Below are 26,170 nucleotides of genomic sequence, written 5' to 3' on the forward strand. Positions count from 1 at the left end.
ACCCACATGACGGAAGAGGGTGTGGAACTGTTTAAAGAACTAGTGAATGAAATCCAGCTAGCTTTTTTGCTATCCCATGAACGCAATGACACTGTGTACGTAACTGTTTATAATGAATGCACTTTGCCAGTTTGCCATCGTAGGATGACGGTTAAAAATATGGAGAGCACGAATTGCGTCACGGCACCCCTCAGTCCACCAAGAGGTTGGGACACGGCGTACGAAAGAGTAAGTGTAAGGAAATGAACATTCTGCAGTGATAAGGGGAAATAGGGAAATGTTGTTCATCAAAGGTTGCCAAGGAGGAGTAAAGTTTCCAGTTGGCCTGCAATTGGATGTGCATGTGATTGGGGTAGGAGTCAACAAACAGATAGCACACGGGAAATGGTCACTTGATTATGTGTCAGAGAGAACAGACCACTCAAGATGATGGGCAAGCTAGGCAGTGCAGAAGGATAGGTCCAAATGGGAATAGGTGCACGAGGAGTCAGAAAGGAAGGCAGGTGCTCATGTGTTAAGGCAGAAGAGGTTAAATTCACTGATAAGGTCAACCAAGAGGGCACCTCTCAGACAGGTTCTGGGAGAACCCCAAAGGGTATGGTGTGCATTAAAGTCACCAAGCAGCAGAAGGGGTGAGGCAGATGCCCAACAAGCTGGAGGAAGTCTGTCCTGGTGAAATCGAATGACAGAAGGACAAAGGCGAACTGCATCAGCTTGAAGGTAGGTAGTCAGAGAGATGGGTTGAGTTTGAACATTATCCTGTATGAGAAGCACGACAACTACATGAGATGGAATGCCGACATTGGTGGGGGGGAAGGTCAAAACTGACCAGGAAGAAGTGCGAGAGTTCAGAGCAGTCTTGAGGATGCAATTTTGTTTCCTGACGGCAGACAACAAATGGACAATGTGATTCAAAGAGCAGCTGTAAATCCTCTTTGTTGGATCAATGTCCGTGAAAGTTCCATGGGAGGAGAGTCATGATGAGGGAAAATTGAAGGGGTGTGACCTTGGTGGCTGCCAAGTGACAGCCTTTGAAGACTCACTGCTACAGGGCACAGAGGCAGGAGGATCCTGCTCCATGTGGTCTACAGAAGCATCGGCATTCATTTGCTGTTGGCCTGCGGAGTCCAGGGCACAAAAACAGTTGGTGGTGTGTACCAGCGACACGGAGGTCAGCCAAGCGATGGTATCACATGGCGACACTGTCGAAGGGGCTCTTAGAGTCAGTGAAGGAGAAGACCATTTGCCTTTGACTTTTTCAAGCCTTTCCGGTTAACAGAGGAAGACACAAGTGTTGATTGGCTGGAGGCACTTAGGAAGTCTTCAAGGGAGTATTCCTTCTGTCCTTTCTGGCCTGCCAGTAGTGTAGCTGGTGACTTTGCCCTGTTAGGCAAGTTTGGTGGCGTGTTGCACAGCTAGAGGAGGAGACGGCAATGCTACCATGACACTGGGTGATTCCACAACAGTGGTGATAAATTTCAGGTTGCATGTCTGCGTGGCCATGTCCATCACGGAGAGAGATATTGCCCGATAGTAGAATGCAGGATTTCCGTCTAGCCAACAACTTGCGAGCGACTGGGTAAGAAACTTTTTTCTTCAGCCGGATTTCCTGGACAGTCCGCTCATCGAGATACATGGGACAATCGCAGGAGGAGGCAGCATGGTCGCCATTGCAGTTGATGCAGTGGCGAGAAGGAGGCAGACAATCATCCTCATGAGCATCCCTACCACAGGTTACATGTTTGGTTGGGTGTCAACAGGACTCTCAAGTGTGGTTGTAATGATGAAACTGGTAGCAGCGCATTGGGTTCAGAATGTACGGTCTGATTGTTTTAACTTCATAACCTGCTTTGATCTTTGATGGAAAAACCACTCTGTCAAAAGTGTGAAAGTGAGTGCGTGTGAGCACTAAGGAGGGATCTACTTTTTTCATCACCCAATGGATGTCTATGGCACCCTGATCTGATAGGTATGTTTGGATTTCTGCCTCGGTCAAACTATCAAGCAGCCTAGTGTAAATAAGACCACATGAAGAACTCAGTGTTCGATGGGCCTCAACATGAACAGGATAGCCACGGAGGACCGAAGCTGCAAGCAGTTGTTCCACTTGAGAATCAGAAGTAGTCTCGAAAAGCAAAGTACCATTGCATAAATGAGAGCAGGATTTCACAAGGCCAGCAACTGCATAAACACCTCTCTGAATAATAAACAAATTTACCGTAGCAAAGGACAAAACATCTTCAGTACATGAAACCACGAGGAACTGTGGTGCAGCTGGGAGGGTCTTTGAATCGTTAGCCTCATTCTGTTAATGTTTCGTAGCCGTTGACTGTGAAGATGATTGGCCCATTATGAGAAAATCCCCCATGATTGACAGCGTCTCCAATGGAGTGCTCCTTCCAACTGGGAGCCCCCTTCAGAAGGGGCACCCCTGCCTTAGGTGGCTGTTTACCCCTCAGGTCACACCTTCCAAACACCTGACTGGGGGACCAATCAGCAATTTACGAAAGTAACAGCCCAGCCAATCACTCCTCCCTAGGTCCGTCCTGTACCAGGGGGTTTGTGTGAACCCTACCTGTCGACAAGGGGCAGGGAATTACACGTTACCCAGTCACCTGTCACATGTCAGAGGCATGCGCCGGCCTTCAGGAGCACACAGGGAGGAAGAAAAAGAGGGCCCTCAAATGCCGAAGCAAAGGAAGGATAGGAGAAGGTGAACAAAGGAAGAAAACAAGGAGCAGTGGAGAGTATTCTGATACTGAAACTTCCTGGCAGATTAAAACTGTGTGCCGGACCGAGACTTGAACTCGGGACCTTTGCCTTTCGCGGGCAAGTGCTCTACCAACTGAGCTACCCAAGTACGACTCACGCCCCGTCCTCACAGCTTTAATTCTGCCAGTACCTCGTCTCCTACCTTCCAAAACTTCACAGAACTTCTCCTGCGAACCTGGCAGAACTAGCACTCCTGGAAGAAAGGATATTGTGGAGACATGGCTTAGGAGAGCTTGTGTGAAGTTTGGAAGGTAGGAGATGAGGTACTGGCGGAATTAAAACTGTGAGGACAGGGCGTGAGTTGTGCTTGGGTAGCTCAGTTGGTAGAGCACTTGCCCACGAAAGGCAAAGGTCCCGAGTTCGAGTCTCGGTCCGGCACACAGTTTTAATCTGCCAGGAAGTTTCATGTTTTAATCTGCCAGGAAGTTTCATATCAGTGCACACCCCGCTGTAGAGTGAAAATTTCATTCTATTCTGATACTGACAACCAAAACTGCAGATTACATTTCCAAAAACAGCCCAGACATGTTTCCCAAGGGAAGGGAAAAAGAACTGCAATAGGACAGACATGCAGGAAGGAAGGGAAAAAATGCTTCAAAGACTGGGGCCCCGTGGTAGACAAGCACGAACCCACCAAAGAGCGGCAAGCCCCCTGGGGGTCATTATGTGTATATGTTATCGTTATTAAACTTATAGAAGAACACTATTAACTTATGCACCAACCTAAGAGAGACATTTTGCATATATTTTTGGTGGATTTGGATGTTGTGGTGGTCAGTCTCACTCAAATGACCTTGTGGTTACTAATTACTGTGTCCCTCAAGATGCTCTCTATCAGCTCAGGATTATTTGTTGGTAAGTGTTGAAATATGTTTTTGAAACAATTTACACTTTTAGTGAGCTCCTTAACTAACTACTCAAAATAATATTTGGAAAAAGCACTTGGTATGTTTTCTAATGTTTTATACCTACCACCAGATTTGTATTTTTGCCAGCATACTGACAGTAGGTAGAAGTCACTATGAACTATAATTGTATGAGTGGGGTACCTATTTGATATGATAGGTAAGTTTTCTTTGAACTGGTCAGCAACTGGATCATCTGAGTTGGGCAGTCGCTAAAATTAACCAATTTATGAATTTGCAATATGGTGGATTAATTGCAGGACAGCAATTTGTGTTAACCAGTTCAATATTGGAACAGTGGAAGTTGCAAGATTCACTTTCTGTTTAACTGACAACTAGTTTTGGGCTACGTGAACCCATTTTCAAATTATCCACATAGACAAAACAGTATTTTCTGAAACAGCATATAGCGTATGAAGCTTGTCACGATTATACATAAACTTCATTTTCAATTCCATACTCAACATGTTACTTATTATCTGTAACAAATGATCTGAAGATAGCCAGCAGGCCTGAAAGCAGTAATGTGGAAATAACGGAAAGTTAAATGGAGACTGAATTCTGACAGTTTCAAATTAATCAAAAAACTAGGTATCTTACCAATTCCTAATCCGATACCCAAGACATGTTCTAATTTAACACATTAAGAACCCTGTCACAGAATTCAACAACAGAGAAGATATAAGTTGCTGTTTGCCTGGGAAGGAGGATTTTGTTTCTGTTAAGGAAAATGGTTCCAGTTTGTAAACAAAAATGACTAGTGCTGGGAAATGTGGGTGAGCTGCATCAAGCATTCAAACATTAACATTCAGGACTGAAAATACGATTATCCAACTTTTGCTAGTTGAGACCCAAGAAGAGTGTGCTGGCTGGTGCAACTGGTACCCATAGTGTGTGTTTTTGTAGTATTCACCAACATGAGAAGCTCATGTTGGAAACCTCCAGATTGGAAGTGTTGACACATGATGCCAACTGTCAACTTAACATGTATAAACACTGTCTTGATAAGGTCATTTTTAATCCTGCACAGCCAAAATGTTTATCTGTTAATATGTGAGAATGGCTCCGGTAAACATTCTTTAATGACATACCCAGGAGTGTGCTATCTGCTGGCAACTGCTTATACGAACCTCTTGAGACTCATAGCCCTCCAGCATAGCAGCACTACATTGCAGGTGGCCTATGCCACAAGTCATAGGAGCCACATTGGTGAGCAAACAACTCTGCAATTTAAGAGCTCAGGCAGCAGTGGGCTCAGTACAAGGGGCTGCAGTCACCACAAACCTACTCACTTCCACAGGATCACAAGCTCAAAAATATGTCCCACATTATCCTGATGCTTCAGCAACATTTAGGCTGGCACACAGCTGAAGAAAGCAAGGGAAGTTCTCTTGGCAATTGCACTGACTGCTGTTGTGATTCTTCATCCAGAAGCTTTCCTGCAGTCAGCCCATGATCTGTTGTCCAATGCCAGCCTACCTACTGATGAGAATTTTCTCTCCCATTCTGTCACTGGGCATCCAGTTATCTTCGAGCTACATTGAGACTTGGCCTCTACATCATGGACTTCCTGGACTTGGGTACTTTGGCCCAACCCTAATTGATGTGTAACTAGACATTCAATTCCTCATGAACCACTACACTGACTAGAAACTGGGATTTAGTTTTCCATGTTTTACAGTCCACTGGACTTACATTTCTGTTCACTTCAAAGACAGGAACTTAATTGTTAACTACTATTTGTGTTGTGTAAATGCACTCTGACAAGAGGACTGGAAGATGATACAGCAGCCTAGTGCAAAAACCTTACGAATTTTATAACCATATCTTTCATCTTTTCATCATCGGAATGGCAAAGGACCGTGTGATTGTATCAGTGGTACCATCAAGAGACTTGCTGCCCATGCCAGTCTGCAGTGCATCTAAAACTCTCACATAATGACACCCAGACAATTTTCTGACTGGTGTTGTGAGAACATTACAGGGTGTCACTTTAATCATAAAACTAAAAGTGAGTATGTTGAAAAAAATCTCTCGTTCAAGAATAGTTTGTACAGATTCACCCAATTGCAGATACCCTTATGTTAAACTGTGTTATTTCCACTGCCCTTAACACCATCCAAGCAACACAACAGAAATGCCTCTTTCACACAGATCCAACAAGACTCATACCTAAGTGAGATAACAGAATTTTTGCATTCAGGTACAAAGGTCACTGGTGGCTTGTACAATTTTCGAATGTTAATGATGATAAACAGCATGGCTAAAATTAGCAACCTACATCCTCAAGACCCTTCACCTTCATTTGTATGCTCCGAGACACTTGATTCCTTTACTGTTGTCAAGAAGGACATACTTACAAAACATTATGTGAGAACGGCAACAGGCTAAGCATATGTCCTTCCACCAAAAGATGCACAAACAGTGTTATATCTTGCTACCCAGTGTTGAGGTAAGGTAAGTCTTGATGATACATTTGTCATCAACTTTGTTTGTGTAAATCTGAGCCAGTTTGCCATGTCTTCCACACGTGTTTGGCTGGGATGATTATGTGATGCTTTGCTTCATTGAAGGTCAGAGGTCATAGTCCGTTACCTTGCATATTACAAATGATTGCTGCTGACCTGTTGACATTGCTACCTTATTGTGCATTGCTAATGCATAACCTTCTTCAACAGTTAACATTCCTTTCAGTGCTTTATGTCATTCTGATGGAGTCTGCATACAATTTGTATTACTTTATTGCATCACACAGTATTAATTTATATCTCCTAATCCAAATGCCATGTCAAGTTGATTTTTCACTATGCTTTATAATGTAATGTGAGGATGCAACTAAATTGTTTTCATTAATTTTGAAAGTGACATGTTTCAAAACATTCAGAGTCAAAGGTCAAGGTCACTAACCTTAATTTTCTACACTGTCTGAATATGGACATGTCACATACCATTTGAAAATCACCAGTTTCACAATTCTCCCTCCGTCAGAACATAAATTACAGTCATTTCTCTATAGTCTCTGTCAAATTTTCCACACTTTTCAGAAGTTTGGTTGGTATGACAGAACTGCGACTCTGACCACAGCTACATATTTTTGAGACTACATTTTTAAAGAATACATGGAAATACGCCTGGCAGATAATCTGTTGAACCCTGATAATGACTACCAGTTGGACAGTGCATGAAATCCCATCATCTCCACGGTTTGTTCTAATTGAAGCCAAAAGAATGTGCCAACAACCGCGGCAACTGGCAACACAGATGACATCCGAGTTCCGCAGTTCCACCAGCGAGGACACTGCTGTTGTGAAGTGTGGTTCATGTGTGAACTTTAATTTTGACACATGCCTGGGATACTCGTAGTGCACTATACAGGGTGGTCCATTGATCGTGATCGGGCCAAATATCTCACGAAATGAGCATCAAACACAAAAACTACAAGGAACGAAACTTGTTTAGCTTGAAGGGGGGAACCAGATGGCGCTATGGTTAGCCCGCTAGATGGCGCTGCCATAGGTCAAACGGATATCAACTGTGTTTTTTTAAATAGGAACCTCCATGTTTTATTACATATTCACGTAGTACATAAAGAAATATTAATGTTTTAGCTGGACCACTTTTTTCGCTTTGTGATAGATGGTGGTGTAATAGTCACAAATGTATAAGTACGTGGTATCACGTAACATTCCTCCAGTGCGGATGTTATTTGCTTCGTGATACATTACTGTGTTAAAATGGACCATTTACCAATTGCGGAAAAAGTAGAAATCGTGTTGATGTATGGCTATTGCGATCAAAATGCCCAACGGGCATGTGCTATGTATGCTGCTCAGTATCCTGGATGACATCATCCAAGTGTCCGGACCGTTCGCCGGATAGTTACGTTATTTAAGGAAGCAGGAAGTGTTCAGGCACATGTGAAATGTCAACCACGACCTGCAACAAATGATGATGCCCAAGTAGGTGTTTCAGCTGCTGTTGCGGCTACTCCGCACATCTGTAACAGACAAACTGCGCGAGAATCGGGAATCTCAAAAACATCGGTGTTGAGAACGCTACATCAACATCGATTGCACCCGTACCATATTTCTATGCACCAGCAATTTGAACGTCGTGTACAGTTCTGCCACTGGGCACAAGAGAAATTATGGGACAATGACAGATTTTTTGCACGCATTCTATTTAGTGATGAAGCATCATTTACCAACAGCGGTAATGTAAACCGGCATAATATGCACTATTGGGCAACGGAAAATCCACGATGACTGCGACAAATGGAACATCAGCGACCTTGGCGGGTTAATGTATGGTGCAGCACTATGGGAGGAAGGATAATTGGCCCCCATTTTATCGATGGCAATCTAAATTGTGCAATGTTTGCTGATTTCCTACGTAATGTTCTACCAATGTTACAAGATGTTTCACCCCATGACAGAATGGCGATGTACTTCCAACATGATGGATGTCCAGCACATAGCTTGCGTGTGGCTGAAGCAGTATTGAATAGCATATTTCATGGCAAGTGGATTCTTCGTCAAAGCACCATACCATGGCCCACATGTTCACTGGATCTGACATACCCAGATTTCTTTCCATGGGGAAAGTTGAATGATATTTGCTATCGTGATCCACCGACAACGCCTGACAACATGCGTCAGCGCATTGTCAGTGCATGTGCAAACATTATGGAAGGCGAACTACTCACTGTTGAGAGGAATGTCGTTACACGTATTGCCAAATGCATTGAGGTTGACACACATCATTTTGAGCATTTATTGCATTTATGTGGCATTTGTGTGGTATTTACAGGTAATCACGCTGTAACAGCATGCATTCTCAGAAATGATAAGTTCACGAAGGTACATGTATCACATTGGAACAACCGAAATAAAATGTTCAAATGCACCTACGTTCTGTATTTTAATTTAAAAAAACCTACCTGTTACCAACTGTTCGTCTAAAATTGTGAGCCATATGTTTGTGACTATTACAGTGCCATCTATCACAAAGCGAAAAAAGTGGTCGGCAAACTGTGGTAGACATGCATCGGGCAAGTCGTCCTAGTGTGTTTGAAGAAGTAGTGCATGCTGTGGCTGCATCAGTGGACAGTGATCGATGCCATATGATTCGTGAGCTCACCCACAAAACCGAATTAGCGCATACAACTGTGCTTCACATCCTGAAGGGATGCCTGGGCATGCGAAAAATTGCATCACGGTGGGTTCCATATGACTTGTCAGAAATGCAAAAATCGATGCGTTACGACGCTGCACAGATGCGCTTGAAGCGCTACGAGTGCGAAGGAGAGGCTTTCTTACACTGGATGAGACATGGGCCACATCGTACAAGCCAAAACTGAAAACACCAATCCAACAAATGGCGTCATTATGGGTTGCCGTGAAAGACGAAAGTATGGTGATTCTCATATACGACTGTGATGGTGTTATCCTAATGCATTGCATTACTCCACAGCAGACCATCAGGGCACAGTATTACTGTTCGTTTTCGGAGCATCACCTGCAACCAGCTTTGCGAAAGAAGCGGCTTCACTTTCTGTGCAACCCACCCATCATTTTGCACGACAATGCTCGGGCGCATACAGCGCAAGCTGTGGCTGCTTTGTTCGGTCAATGGGACTGGGAAGTACTGTACCATCCACCATACTCCCCAGACTTAAGCCCTTGTGACTGATTTGACTCCGAAGATGAAGGAACCACTTCGTGGCATTTGCTTCAGAACTGTTCCAGAGGTTCGATAGGCAGTAGACCGCTCTATTCGCACCATCAACAGAACAGGCTCTGCTAATGGTATATTACGCCTTCCACATCACTGGCAACAGGTTCTACACAATGCTAGTGACTACTTTGAAGGACAGTAACAGGTGCAAACATGTAACTCTTTTGTATCAGTTGTGAATAAATAGTTGCCACTATTTAAGTTCCAACCCTCGTATTATGGATCCCTGGTGTAGAGAAGCAACCAAAAGAGCTGAAAATGAGTAATTTCCCAGGTCTGGATGGAATCCCAGTTTGGTTTTACAGACAGTACTATGAAGTATTGAGATCTCACCCAGTGTGAAGTCCCAAGTAACTGGAAAAAAGCACAGGTTTCTTTTGTGTATAGGGAAGGGTGAAAGAATGGACTCTCAAAATTACAGAGCATTATCCATAACATCAATTTGCTGCAGAATTCTTGAATGTATTCTGGGTAGTTCGAATACAATAAATTTCGTTCAGACAAAAGATTTAGAAATTATCTCTTTTGCAAAATTAAGCTTGCCTTTTCTCACGTGATGTCCTGCTGCTGCTGTTTGCTGATGATGCTGTGGTGTATGAGAAAGTGTCACCCTTGAGTACAGTAGGAGGATAAATGATGACCTAGACAGATTTCTTGTTGGTGTGAAGAACGGTAGCTTTCTCTTAATGTGGAAAAATTTAAGTGCATGCAGATGATTATCCAAAAACTACTCGGTAATGTTCACATACCGCATTAGCAGTATGCTGCTAGACACAGTTACATTGATTAAATATCTAGCTGCAATTTTGCAAATCAATAAGTAGTAAGGGAGAACTTCAGTTTATTGGGAGGATTTTAAGAAAGTGTAGATCATCTATATTGGAGATCACATATAAAACATTAGTTTGACCCATATTTGAGAACTGCTCAAGTGTTTGGGATCCACCACGAGATCAGATTAAGGAAGACACTGAAGCAACTCCAACATGAGCCACTTGATTTGTTGCCAGTAAGTTCGGTCAACATGCAAGTATTAGAGATGCTTTGTGAACCCGAATAGGAATTCCTAGAGGGAAGACGACTTCTTGTTGTGAACTACTATTGAGAAAATTTGGAGACTGGCATTTGAAACTGACTATGGAAAGAGTTTACTGCTGACAATATATATTGTGTGTAAGGACCATCAAGGTAAGGGAATTAGGGTTCATACAGAGGCATGTAGACAATTACTTTTCTTTCACTGTCTTTGCCAGTGGAACAGGAAAGGAAATGACTATACTTAAGAGAGAGCAGGACATTTTTTCATGAATGACAAGGCCAAAACATAAAAGAAAACCACAAAAGTAGTTATATGCCAATGATAGTCCATCCCAAAAAGATATCAGGTATTAACAAAATTTAAGCATATCACATACCATCTGTTCTGTAGATGTTAGTGTCCCTAAGTGATCATGACTCCAATGCGCATTACGCCAAGATACAACTTCTTTAACTTCTTCCTTTATTTTCTCTAGCTGCTCATCCACTGATGGAAAATGGAAATCTGTTGACTGCTGGCAGACCCCAGTGAGCTCTGTAATGAAGTATTTATAACATATAGTTTTCAAAATATACAGGACAGTGAGGTAATTATTACTGGACAAAGCAACCAATAGACCCAGCATTTATTTATGAAAGAACAGCAATATTTCAATTGGCTCTTATTTATTTTTCTCTTTTTTTAAATAATTTAGAGGAACTTATTGATATACAGCTGTTGTTTGGTTTTGGTTCTGGATACTGTTTGATTAGCCAGTGTACTCAGTCCACAATGGAACCAAGGGTGGGTGGGTGGGGGGGGGGGGGGGGGGGGGGAAGAGAAAAAGAAAAAGGTTGAGACTCAGCTTATTCTAGGATTATCTCCTAAAATTACAGCCTTTTCGACAATTTTCCAACTCTCAAAAATCAGGAGAATAAACCACCTTCTAGTAGACTAAAAAGTAAAATACATTCCTGGCTGGTAAGAAATAACACCCATTATGAGCCAGATCTAAGAAAAGCTGTCCATTAAATTGACAAAATTTAGAAAGAAAATGGATTTTTTCCATTTGACTGCTGTCATACCATTCCGTAGAACCAATTTGGAACCTAACAAACAATAAGAGATTCATTGTATTAAAACATAAAGCATCTTGCTCTAAGAGCCGGGAGGGGGGGGGGGGAAGCTGGTGCTTTATCTGCTGTGACATTAGAAAACGAGACATCATTGTGAAAATAGTCTAAAGGGATATGTCATCCTGTAGAGTATATGCAGGGTGGTCAGAAACAGTCTGAAAAGCTTATAAGGGTGCTGCAAGGTAGGTCGTGCCGAGAAATAATTGTTAAGAAAAAAGTCGGTATGTTGCACCATTTATGAGTTAATTAGCATTGAATTTAGCCAATTAGGCCAATGTGCATGCAAATTCAAGCAGCCCGTCAGATACAATAATACAATTAGTGTCATTTGTTATAGTGTAGATGATAGTGCATGAGTCTGCTCAGCCTTCGGCTTGGGTGCAATTCTCACTACCGTCCCATGTCCAATATTTGTATCACTCTCTTGTTCAGTTTTAGGAAACCAAACGAAGAACAAGTTTGGCAACACCATCTCTGTCAGACAGCTTGAACTTGTGCACACAATGGACTTATTGGCTAACTTCAATGATAATTAACTCAAACTGTGCAATGAATGTAATTTTTTCTGAACAATCATTTCTCAGGACAGCCTGCCCTGCAACACCATTACATGCTTTTCAGACTGTTTCTGACCACCCTATATATGTTTGTGTAGCATGTGACAGTGCTCGCTTGTAAGCCTACCAGAGTGTACACTATAAATGTGACAGTTTTCTCACCCTGGCCACATCTTCAGTTCTCTTTGCTGAGTAATAAACTTGTTTTCTACATAAACTGAAATGAAATAGTACTATATATGAAATCTTTAGAACATGCAATTCTTAACTGATCTTTCAAATCATGTCACGTAAATCTCATAGAACGCACACAGTCATTTACACATATCTGACACTACACACTTTTAATTAATTAGACATGTTAAACGATGCAAGGCATTATTGGTATTTTATACTCCATTTTACTTTTGGCTGTCCACTTAGTTTCCTAGTTCACAAAAACTTTATTTATGTCTTTGCAGGAAGTACTTCGTTTCATGTAAGTCACTAATATGAACAGTCTGAAATAGTTCTTCAGGTAAACAGTTTAACACACTAAGTATGATAGTGGGTACATTTGAGTCTCTTGGGTCCAGGTGGTGGGCAGGTGACACCAGTTTCTACTTTAATCCCCTAATTTTACAATGAAACAATAATTTACCAAACTTTGGACTGTTCTCATGAAAAGTAATCCTTAATTTTTGAGTCCTCTCCTCCCATCAATTTTTAATCAGATTTTCCACAATGATCTCTACAATACAAACTTCCAGTTGTGGCATGACTACAGGAAACTGGCTAATTTCTTCTTCTTGCAAAATGGCTTGTTACTCAAAGAAAATCTTCAAAAGGCCCCACTGCTCAAGATTTCATGGTACCACTATTTTGAACTATTTTGGTCTCGGTGCAAAAAAAAAAAAAAAAAAAAAAAAAAAAAAAAAAAAAAAAAAAAAAAAAAAAAAAATTATATTCTCTTATGCGGATTAAAATCACTGTACATGAATCTCCTTCATATAAAAATCTGGTGAGGATATCCAGTGGAACACAGTCTTCCCTTATATGGTGTGTATCAGTGACATTTGCTATAATGTTGCAGTCAAGTTACAAATACTGATACTGCAATCTGCCTATGATAAATTATGATCAGTGGCTGACCCATTGGCTACTGCATATTTGGTTGAGCATTTGCAGGCAAAATAATAAGTGCATGTGGTAGTTGTCAAACCAGTTACTTGTGCCTGTGTGGTCGTGGTGGTTGTATTATCACAGAATTTCTCCAGTGTTAAGAAAAAACAGAACTATCTGTAGCAAGATGACAACTACCTACTCTTTAATTCATTTTATAACTACCTCCTGAATCTTTTTCTCACTTTTAACACTGTCTTCCAGCAATGGAGCTAAGTCCCATGAATAAATGAAAAACTGAAGCAGAAGTGGCATGTGCACCACACTGGCATGATCTATGTGGTAGCCTAATATCATTGTAACAACAGATATCCTACTGATAGATGGAAAATACACGTTTATTATGCAAATAAACAGTTCAATCAGATGACATATTTGTGCAATGAAAATACAACAATAAGAAGTAACACATTCCACATTGAAATATAACCATGTGGTGGTATACCAGGGAACACAACTAATTTCAATTCATTGTACCTTTATTTACTACTGGCACATTAACGAATGAGTGAAAACACTGATGATAAACAATACCCACATTCCTCACAAGAAGAACAGTTATATAAAATGAATCCACTATAAATTTGCAGCATATGTAACTGGAATTGTCAACCTTCACTTCTCCATATTTGAACAATTTTTCTGCATTTACAGACACAGGAAGCCACTAAAACTTTTAATGATCACGTTCAGGGAGCAAATAAACTGATGATAAATCTGCAAGACAAAGAACAAAGACAGAAAACTGATGTTGGGTGCAGTGACTTCTTTCTCACAGAAATAAACTATTTGCATTCAACATATTCAGTAATCCACAATAGGAAGCATTTGTTTACCATTTTCAACCACTGTTAGAATATTTCATCCAGTGAACATGGAGAGGGAATGAACAGCTTAAAAACTGCACACTGAGCAATAAGCCAGTTGGCAAAAACCTTACCCAACAGACTGACAACAAAACTTAATAGCTTTTTGTTCTGGAAATAGAAGTTCCACAGCTACATTTTGTTTTTATTTTATTACCTATCTTTTTAGTTGCTAAGAATAAGAAAGAAGTCACTGCACCCAATTTCAGTTTTTTTCTCTTTGCTCCCTCTCTCATATGGAGAGTTATCATCAGAGTTTGTTTGTCCCCTGAACATAAATAAATAAAAACAAAGTGTAGCTATGGAATGACTATTTCAAAAACAAATACTTTATCAATTAAGGACTGGTCAGCAAAATTCTCCTACAAAAGCAATGGAGAAGATATTGAAAAAACAATAAAAAGTTTTACTCTTTCATAAAAATTAGTCAAGGGATCAAAGTAGTCCATCTAAATTCTCATTGAGCACAATGGCATCAAAAATACAGACAATACAATTCAGGCTGAAATAAACAATTTTGTAATTTTAAAATTGTTTTACCAAAGATGAGAGCATAGTTCCGAATTTCAACCAACACATGGTTGTAAAAATGACAAAGAAATAATTGAATGAGAAAATGAAAAGCAACTGATGTATATCAATAGAAGAAAGGCCACTGGACCATATGGAGTACCTGGCTACATTCTGAATTGAACATACGGAAGAACTTACCCTCAAAACAGTATAGGTTGTTGCAGTCTTTAAGAAGGGTTGCAGGATAAGTATATGGAACTATGTTACCCATCTGTTTCCCATGGAATTATGGAACATACTTTTTGCCTGTTTAAGATGATTTTTTTGGAGTGAAAGCACATTGCTGGAATCAGCATGGATTCAGTAAGCAACACATGTGTGGAACTCAACTTGTCTGTTCACAAAAAAAAAAAATATTTACTGATGGCTGAAAAGCCATTGATTCTGTGGTATCGATAGGAACGATGCCACGGCGTAGGTCCAAGTTCATAAGTTTGCACTACGAGACACCGACGACAGCACCCTCTAGCCGGCACTGTGGAGCTCTACGAGCATCGCTTTGGAGTCAGCCAATTTAATCAAGAGTAGACGGCCGGGACACTTTGATTCATATAGAGACTTTACACTACTTACGACGGGTCTAATGCTTGCTCATCATTGTAAAGTTATGTAACCATTTATTAACTTGTTTTTGCCTATAATAAACATCTATAATTTGAAACTTCCTGGCAGATTAAAACTGTGTGCCAGGCCGAGACTTGAACTCGGGACCTTTGCCTTTCGCGGGCAAGTGCTCTACCAACTGAGCTACCCAAGCACAACTCACGTCCCGTCCTCACAGCTTTACTTCTGCCAGTACCTCGTCTCCTACCTTTCAAACTTTACAGAAGCTCTCCTGCGAACCTTGCAGAACTAGCACTCCTGAAAGAAAGGATATTGCGGAGACCTGGCTTAGCCATAGCCTGGGGGATGTTTCCAGAATGAGATTTTCACTCTGCAGCGGAGTGTGCGCTGATATGAAACTTCCTGGCAGATTAAAACTGTGTGCCGGGCTGAGACTCAGCGCACACTCCGCTGCAGAGTGAAAATCTCATTCTGGAAACATCCCCCAGGCTGTGGCTAAGCCATGTCTCCGCAAATCCTTTCTTTCAGGAGTGCTAGTTCTGGAAGGTTCACAGGAGAGCTTCTGTAAAGTTTGGAAGGTAGGAGATGAGGTACTGGCAGAAGTAAAACTGTGAGGACAGGGCGTGAGTTGTGCTTGGGTAGCTCAGTTGGTAGAGCACTTGCCTGCGAAAGCCAAAGGTCCCAAGTTCGAGTCTCGGTCCGGCACACAGTTTTAATCTGCCAGGAAGTTTCATATCAGCGCACACTCCACTGCAGAGTGAAAATCTCAATCTATAATTTGACAAGCAGTACCAACATGTTTTACCTTTCCCTGCTCCAACTCACTTCCTACATTCGTCCTACCCTTCATTTACAGGAGCAGATCCACGCGCTGCCTTCCAGGAGGGATACAAAAGATTCAGTTCCACATTTCAGCTTACAAATAAAATACGTGCTTACCAAATACTGAACAAGTCAACTAAAGAAACATTACGGTTTAACAGCCCATCAACAATGGGTTCATTAGAGACTCTACACAAGTACAAGCTCTGATTGGGAAAGGGTGCAGAAGGAAATAGGCTTTCTCTGACAGAGGAACAATTCTCACATTTGTCTTATACTATTTAAGGAAACTGTTCAAGAATCTAAATCTTGAATTCCACAGGGAGATTTGAAGTGCTGTCCTCTCAAATGTGGGTCCAGTGATTGAATTGAAGACTTCCAGCAAACTGAATTGGGTACATCATTATTCATGGGAAGATTTTGTCATAGGCAAATTGGCATTCAGTGTACTTCAAGGATACATATCAGTACCTTTACTGGCTGTGTTATAAATAAACTGTCTCTCACAAAACATTTATAGCTCTGAGGTTGATGAAACTGTTTTGCACGTAGTGTTGAAACTGTTCAGGAATTGTTCTGAACTGATGGGGGACTAGTTGATGATCTACACTTTGCACAAAAACTTGTAGATAATCAAAAACACAAATAAGTATAATGTAATGTGCATAAGTAAGAGTAAAGACTTGGTATCACTTGACTATACAACTGGTGAAGAATCACTGGAATAAGTCACAACCATCAAGTACCTACGAGTATGTGTCCACAGTAACTAAGTGACAACCATATATACACCGCCATGACAAGGCAGATGCTAGTAAGATTTATCAGAAGAATCCTACTGAAAGATAATTCACCCACAACAGTACAATATACTTGTTCGACTTATTCTTGAGTATTGTTGACTATTGTGGGTGCCTTAGAAATTCGAGGTAATAGAAGAAAGACAGGATCATAAAATAGTTGTGCAATGTAACAAAGTTGGCATCATCCCACTTAATAATCTTATACCATTCTTACCCCCCCCCCCCTTTTTACTTGATCTCTTTTTCTTAACTGCACGTACATGATAATTACATAAAATTGATAATTCCTTAATTGTACTTTATTTTAATTAAACTTTATAATTCACTAGATAGCTTTCAGACTACTAATGATAATAGCACATTTGGTTCTTCTGGAAATACTTTGTTTAAAAGCATATTTGTTATTTATGATCCACAGAAATCACTAATGTGAAAATTTCAGTGAGCAAATAGCTGTGTGTTTCTAAATTTGGTTAATTCTCCTCTTCGCCCTAAACATTTTTTTCCCAAAAACTTCCTATTTAAAAAGTTACTCAAGCTCAAAATTTTCATGTTCCAGAAAGTTCGAATATAAAACAATGATTGTTTCCAAAATCACAACCACCACCACCTCCAGGGATTAAGCAAAGTGCCTGTTCCATCTTTTAACACTCCCAATAAATATCACATCATTAGTTACTAACTGAAATGGGAGCCTAACTTTAGTTTTGATGTGACTGTGGCATAATAGATAAAAGCTAATCGGATTTAGCTGCTTCAAGAGTCATTTCTAATCAGGATTCAGCTGCTCAACATGTTCAACACAATGATAAAAGGGTTTTGCAATAAATAATACCATGATGTTTTACACTGACTAATATATCCTCATTAAACACAATTTTGAGGCAGAAACTACTTTCATTTCACGTTTATAGTTTCAGTTAATCTCATCACAGGTCAGTAATTTTGGTATTGCATTACACACAATCCTTACTCCAACCCAACGGCTAGCCTACAAAGCACTGTCTGGAATATCATTTGCCATAAATCAGTAGGGACCAGAAGAATTTGCATTTTGTGATAAATGTGAAATAGATGCGAATTTTGCCTCAAAGTGTGAAAACACAAAATTACTTAATAGATGCTATTTTGTAACAAATTGTATTCAGATGAACTATTTCATCATAGATACATTTAAATAGTTAATGGAAAATCTCATATAAAGATGTGAAACAAATACTAACAAAGAGATAGAGGGGCTGGCCAGTACTTACCTCAGCTCAGTACAGCCGATAGATACACATAAAACAGAACCGAAAATTTACGTTCCTAGCTTTTGGAACAAATGTTCCTTCATCGGGGAGGAGAGAGAGGAAAGAAAGGGAAGAAGGGATAGGAGATTCAGTTACTCACAACCCAGGTTATGAAGCAACAGGGAAAGGAAAATAGGGAGGGTAGCAAGGATGGAGGCATGGTTGTCAGAGGGAAGCCAAAGATATTCTACTGAAAGTACTGTGCCAGCTTCAAACCAAAGAGGATGCATACAGAAGTAAAGAGGTATATAGTATAAAGATAAACACAACTATGTAGGATGAAAAGATGTGTGAATGGCTAAAGAGGAAAGGGGAAGAGGATAAGACTGAAGAGTAAATGGGAGTGAGGTTGTTTAACGTAGGTTCAGTCCAGGGGGATGGCGGGATGAAAGGACGTGTTGGAGTGCAAGTTCCCATCTCCGCAGTTTAGAGGGACTGGTGTTGGATGGGAGAAGCCAAATGGCACATACGGTGTAGCAGGTTCCTAGGTCCCTAGAATTATGCTGGAGGGCATGCTCCACTACTGGGTATTGGGCATCTCCTAGGCGGACAGTTCGTCCGTGTCCGTTCATGCGCTCAGCCAGTTTAGTTGTCATGCCGATGTAAAAGGCTGTGGAGTGCAGGCATGCCAGTTGATAAATGACATGTGTAGTTTCACACGTGGCCCTGCCTTGAATTGCTTATGTTTTACCAGTAGCGGGGCTGGAGTAGGTGGTTGTGGGGGGATGCATGGGGCAGGTTTTGCAGCGGGGTCGGTTACAGGGGTAGGAACCGCTGGGTAGAGAAGGTAGTCTGGGAATATTGTAGGGTTTAACAAGGATGTTACGGAGGTTATGGGGGCGACGAAAGGCAACTCTGGCTGGTGTGGGGAGAATTTTGTCAAGGGATGATCTCATTTCAGGGGTCGACTTGAGAAAGTCATATCCCTGGCGGAGTAATTTGTTGATGTTTTCGAGGCCAGGATAATATTGGGTGACAAGGGGGATGCTTCTGTGTGGTCTGGGGGTAGGAACATTGTTGTTGGACGGGAAGGAATGTATTGCTTGGGAAATCTGTTTGTGGACAAGGTCTGCAGGATAGTTGCGGGAGAGGAAAGCACAGGTAAGGTTATTGGTGTAATTGTTGAGGGATTCGTCACTGGAGCAGATACGTTTGCCACGAATACCTAGGCTGTAGGGAAGGGAGCGTTTGATGTGGAAAGGATGGCAGCTATCAAAGTGAAGGTACTGTTGTTTGTTTGTGGGTTTGATATGGACAGAGATGTGGATGTGAGCTTCAACAGGATGAAGATCAACATCCAGGAAGGTGGCTTTGGTTTTGGAGAAGGACCAGGTGAAATTCAGATTCGAAAAGGAGTTGAGGTTATGGAGGAAATTAAGGAGTGTTTCTTCACCACGAGTCCAGACCACAAAGATGTCATCTATAAACCTATACCAGGCCAGGGGAAGCAGCTGTTGGGTCTTCAGGAAAGCCTCCTCCATGCGGACCATGAAGAGGTTGGCATAGGACGCCCCCATAACCTCTGTAACATCCTTGTTAAACCCTACAATATTCCCAGACTACCTTCTCTACCCAGCGGTTCCTACCCCTGTAACCGACCCCGCTGCAAAACCTGCCCCATGCATCCCCCCCACAACCACCTACTCCAGCCCCACTACTGGTAAAACATATGCAATTCACGGCAGGGCCACGTGTGAAACCACACATTTCATTTATCAACTGACATGCCTGCACTGCACAGCCTTTTACATCGGCATGACAACAACTAAACTGGCTGAGCGCATGAACGGACACAGACGAACTGTCCGCCTAGGAGATGCCCAATACCCAGTAGCGGAGCATGCCCTCCAGCATAATTCTAGGGACCTAGGAACCTGCTACACCGTATGTGCCATTTGGCTTCTCCCACCCAACACCAGTCCCTCTGAACTGCAGAGATGGGAACTTGCACTCCAACACATCCTTTCATCCCGCCATCCCCCTGGACTGAACCTACGTTAAACAACCTCACTCCCATTTACTCTTCAGTCTTATCCTCTTTCCCTTTCCTCTTTAGCCATTCACGCATCTTTTCATCCTGCATAGTTGTGTTTATCTTTATACTATATACCTCTTTACTTCTGTATGCATCCTCTTTGGTTTGAAGCTGGCACAGTACTTACAGTAGAATATCTTTGGCTTCCCTCTGACAACCATGCCTCCATCCTTGCTACCCTCCCTATTTTCCTTTCCCTGTTGCTTCATAACCTGGGTTGTGAGTAACTGAATCTCCTTTCCCTTCTTCCCTTTCTTTCCCCTCTCTCCTCCCCCGATGAAGGAACATTTGTTCCGAAAGCTAGGAACGTAAATTTTCAGTTCTGTTTTATGTGTATCTATCGGCTGTACTGAGCTGAGGTAAGTACTGACCAGCCCCTCTATACATTTGAATAGCTTTATTCTCTACATATAAATAGCAAAAATTTAACCGCTTTATAGCTACTGGTATTGTAGATCATCTGATGAAGCCGAATTTGGAAATATAATGTATAAGAACCTGTTTGCAAAATAAAAAGGGTACGAACGTAATAACATATCAGTGCACGGAATGATCTGGTGCGATGTCACTTGTGGGCAGTTGGATGGTCTGTTTAAGATACACACTGCATAAACCAACACAGTACTCAGCTGTGGGACATAGCATTTTGTAACAAAGAAATGCATATGTTTGTTTGAGATAAAGCTAAGAATATGGTATAATGTTTACATTTTTAAAGTGGCACATATTTTGAACTCTGGTTGCGTCGAATACTGTAAGAAGTTGGGCCTGAACTACCTCATTCACAATACTTTGCTAACATCAACAAGCAATTGTACGGTAACCATTCTGAAGTGCTTTGTGTTTTACATTGCTCGTTATTTCCTTTTCTTATTTTGAAATAAGTGAAGCGACTAGTCCTGGTCCATCACGGATTTTGATTAAGAGCCTTACAATATCAGTGATCAGTGAACCTTGTGACAATATGTCAGTTCTGCTATAGGCTACTGAACTGCGAAAGAGAGGTGGGGCTTCGTTTCCCCACACCACACCTCTCCCCTATGGTGGTCAAAATTTTAGTTTGTTTATGCCTGTGGCCATCTGCCACTATAGCCTATAGTGCCCACATTCTGCACTACAGTGACTGGAAAACACAATCTGTAAGGTTTTTTGGCTATGCTGAAATTCTTCACCTAACATTAAAAGAGAGTTACCATATGTTCGGTTCTATTTCTAGGCTAACTGCCCTGTCAGTCCTATATGGGGCATTGTCGAGCATGGGCCACATGGCTACGAACACTCACAAAAGGTCAAAATTAATAGTCTGCATATCTTGTAAACATTGAATTGAGTGGGAAACGGCAAATAATGTCAAGTAACATCTAAAATTGGAGACACATTCAATTAACAGGTGGGAAAATACTGCTGCTTTTCGACAGAACAATCATTTTTGAAAGCTCAACTACAGCCAAAATGAGAAAAAGACCATTTTGGAAGAAAAAGGTGCTGAAGTTTTTGCAAAAGTAAACATTCTGGTCACAGAGTTCCCAAGCAGCATTTTTTTTCAGTCAATTTAAAAGATTAATGGCTTTGTCTGTCCTCACCTTGGAATTTGCGAATCTAATCTCTTGCAAACTAAAAAATTGAGACAAATTTTGCAAAAAAGATGCACATTTTGCAAAAGATAAAAACAGACACAAATTTTGCAAAAAATTAGATGCTATATTTTCCAGTCCCTACAGATCGGTAATGTTTTTCTGAGGGTCAACCCATGGCAGTGAGACTCACTCAACCAGTACGTCACAATGAGTGCCATGCAGCTCCGTCCGGACTCAATGGATTTTGCCTACCATCAAACTGTGTGAGGCAAAAATGTGTGTGTATCGTTGGGCCTACCAGAATTTCTTCTTCTTCCTCCTCCTCCCTCTCCTCCTGGCCTGTATCCTGACAGTTGTTTCATCAGTCTTTCCTTTGGCATTCTGCTCACATGGTCTTTCCACCTGTTTTAGTATCTCTCTATCGTGTTGCTCATCCATTCAATGTTCAGTTCTTCTCTAATTTGTTCATTCCTACTCTGTTCCTGGTGTATGTCAGCTTTCAGTGTTCTTAGAACTCTCATTTCATCTGCCTGTAATTTGCTCTTATCCTTCTCTGAGAACCAAGGTTTCATTCCCATGCAGCAGAGGCGTCACAATCACAGTTTTATGACTATTTTCATTCCCTATCAAACTCTGTTAATTATTCAATTTCGAAAATTTCACCTTCTGTAAACTTTATGCTGGGTTTTGGGAATCCCCATCTAAATTGAAATCTTTTCATAAAATAGTACCTCTAATTTGGCCTTTTTTTCTGGTTATACAGCTCATAGTTAAACATACTTGCTCTTCTGCCTACTGTTGTTTTGTGTCCTCTAATTTTGCTACCTTTTATATTAATAAAAAAATGTAATAACAAATTGTAATTCTATATATCTACAAGTAGGCATATCATGCAACAATTTAATCAATCACCAGTAGTCATCCAAAATATCAACATCTGTGTGCCACTATAGTCAGTCAGTTCAGGTCCAGCTGTCAATGTTGACCATTTTGCTATTTAGCTGTCAAAAATGTACATTTTGTACCTATTGGTGTAAATCAATGTATTAGTATGCTGCTAGATAACTTTTTGACAGTGTCTATGAATGTAACTGTACACCTGGTTAACATGTTGTCTTCCCTGTAACAAAACTGATCATCATACTATGAATATTGGTTATGAAGAAAAATGAAGAAATCTGTAGTTAATTACTGCAGTGTGGTGTAATTATATGGCATATTTCTAAAAGATATTTTCACAATAGGAAGAACAACAACATCGAGTGACAATTAAGCTACTGAAGCCAGATTATCAGGTGAGCAAAGCTACACAATCCATCCCAGGTATATACATTTATCATGAGAGCATCAGAGAAGTCTCAACAAATTAATTCACACACTATAACAAAGTGTTTTGTATTGCTGTGAGCCTTATATACGAGATCTGTTCAAAAAACTCTGAAACATTCATAATTTTGCACCAATGGAGTGTTGGAGTGAAATGCAGTTGGCGCCGATAGAAGAGTGTTGTGACACATCTCAGTCCTCAAAAAAGGTTAAATTAAATAGTTTATCGTGTAGGGAATGTTCAAAATGCGTCATGAAAGGCATCTTTTGTGTGAAGTGTAACTACTGGTTTCATGAAAAATGCGCGAAAGTGAATTTAAAACTCATAAAAGACGAGTTTCCATGGTCGTGTCCACATTGTTTGCGTATGGAGACGGCCGAACTCGTAAGTACCGTGAACTCAAAAGAAGAAATTATTAAATTGCTTCAAAGTGACATTGAAGCGCTGAAGGCGGAAATTTTAGCATTGAAACAAGAAAATTCTGAACTGGTTATTGAAAGAAAATCCTGCGTGTGTAGAAATCACCCCATTACTGAACAAAGTGGCAAACATCCGCATTTGTGTAATACGGCAAATAATACAACAGAGAACTCTGTCAGTGAAACAAGTGATAAGTATAAATGGAAAACAGTTTCCTATAATAAGAAGGGTAAACGTAAAAGTGCAACGAACAAAGAAGATGACAAAAACGATTTTCTGTTAATAGGTGATTCTATATTAAAAAATGTTATTGTGCCGGACTGCAAGGTCGATGTTCGACCTGGAATCCGATCGCATCAGCTCAACAAACACTTTAAGAATGTATTGTCCACGAAAAGAAACACGGGCGAAACTGGTAACAAAACTTTAAGTACCGACGACTACAGAGGTGTCTTAATCCACGTGGGCACAAACTCCATCCGCAGTAACAGTGAGGAAGAAATCGTGAATGAAACGCGGAATCTGATTAGATAGGCGAAAACTGTATACCCAACAGCCAGGCTGGTAATTAGTGGAATCATTCATCGAAGATCGGTAAGTGATACTTACATCAACAGGATAAATACCGGCATTAGGGAACAGTGCAACAGACTCGGTGCAGTATTCATTGACCCAAACAAATTCTTAAACTGCAAGTGTCTGGGAAAAGACGGCCTGCACTTGAATAGATTAGGCTCTGTGAACCTTAGTAAAATGTTCATAGACGTGTGTAAAGTCCTAAGAAGCAAGGGAAACTAATTCATTGTGATAGGGGTGACAAAGAAAAAATTCAAACTGAAAATAAAAAGTTTAGGTACCAAACAAAGGATGCACGCGAAATAACTAAAAGAAAAAATGATCTATTGATGCACTTGAATATAAATGGCTTAGGGGCAGAACTACCAAATCGTAAATTCTCAAAAATCGACGAACTAAAAATTCTGCTTTCAGAATCCGTAAATATTAAAATAATTTGCCTAAATGAACACTGGTTAACAGAAGATAGTATAAAAGTACTAAATAGTATTAATAATTATAAGGTAGCTGCTAGCTTTTGTAGAATAAGCAAATCTCGTGGAGGCTCCTGCATTCTTGTCAATTCTTCCATAAGTTATACAGTAAGAGATAGTTTTAATTATTTAAATGAAGAGAGCGTGTTTGAAAGTTGCTCTGTAGAGCTGAGTGATCTGAATACATTGGTTATAGCAATCTACAGAATTCCTGGATGTGCGGTAACAAAAGTGTTTTTAACCAAATTCGAATGCCTCCTGGAAAAACTCCAGAAAGAAAGTAAGAAAAAAGTTGTTATAGCAGCAGACTTCAACTTAAATGTCTTAGTTGAAAGCAATGATTCCACAAAATTTCGTGACTTAATTCAGAAATCTGGTTTCAAGCTAAATTTTTCTGAAGGCACTAGGGAAAACAGCAGATCAGTGACCTGCATTGATAATATTATTACTAGCTACATATTTGACAGTGGAAATAAGCACAAATACTGCTTAGACTTGGGTATTTCAGATCACTCAGCTCTGTTTATTGAGCTCCCAAAAGCAAATAACCGAAAGTCTCCAGAAGTGTGTATAAAAAGGGATCTCAGTAAAAGTAAAATGGATTTATTCCGCAGTAAATTAAGTATAATAAGCTGGCCTGTAGACTACAATAGTTCAAGCTCGATTAACTATGACAATTCTTAAATTGTTTCTTAGAGGTATTTAATGAATCATTTCCTCGTAGATATAAGCAAAAGAAGGTTAATGGTAAACTCAAATGGATTACAACAGGAATAAAGATCTCTAGTGCCAGAAAGAGAGAGCTCCACAATGAGTTAAAATCAAACAGAAATCCAGATTTTGTCATTTATGTCAAACAGTATAAAGCTGTATTTAGGAAAGTTGTAGCGGCAGCTAAAAAAATGGCAAATAATAAATTCATACGAGAACACAGAAATAAGACAAAAGCAGTGTGGTCAGTTGTTCAGTCTGAACTAGGAGCCAAAGTAAAAATTCATGAGATTTTGAAAATTAGACATGAAAATGAAATTATAGTAAACCCTGTTCAGATGTCAAGTTGTTTCAATGAATTCTTCCTAAACGTAGTAAGATCGGATGTGGATATGACATTCTATCAGGGCATCACAAATTTGGAAAACAGCCAGAACACATCTTTTAAACAATTTGAAAAAATAACCCAAAGGGATGTGGAAAAGGAAATATTGTCTCTAAAAAACAAAACCTCACATGGGTGGGATGAAATAACAACATCTGTAATCAAGTATGTGTATGATATTATTTCCCAACCACTGTCAACTATTATAAATCAATCTTATGAACAGGGATGCTTTCCAGAGGTATTGAAATATGGTGAGATCAAACCTCTATTCAAGAAAGGATCGACAGAAGATATGGGGAATTACCGCCCTATCTCTCTCTTGCCGGTCTTCTCTAAAGTGTTTGAAAAGATTGCAGCAAAACAAATTAATAACTTTCTTACTGTAAATAATATAATTTTTAAAAACCAGTTCGGATTCCAACAGGGTAAAAGCACTGCGAATGCTATAAATGAGTTTA

At 40.4% G+C, this 26,170-nt stretch overlaps 1 protein-coding gene across 1 annotated transcript in view; it reads right to left on the minus strand.

The window, feature by feature from the left end:
- LOC126471286 (protein C12orf4) overlaps window positions 1-26,170 on the minus strand; it is a 138,469-nt gene that overhangs the window by 61,874 nt on the left and 50,425 nt on the right. The window contains exon 7 of the mRNA XM_050099404.1: window positions 10,829-10,986. Coding sequence (XP_049955361.1) covers window positions 10,829-10,986 — 158 coding nt within the window. The remainder of the gene's footprint in view (window positions 1-10,828; window positions 10,987-26,170) is intronic.

The sequence above is a fragment of the Schistocerca serialis genome, chromosome 3 (genome assembly GCF_023864345.2).
Source record: "Schistocerca serialis cubense isolate TAMUIC-IGC-003099 chromosome 3, iqSchSeri2.2, whole genome shotgun sequence".
Taxonomy (NCBI): Eukaryota; Metazoa; Arthropoda; class Insecta; order Orthoptera; family Acrididae; genus Schistocerca; species Schistocerca serialis.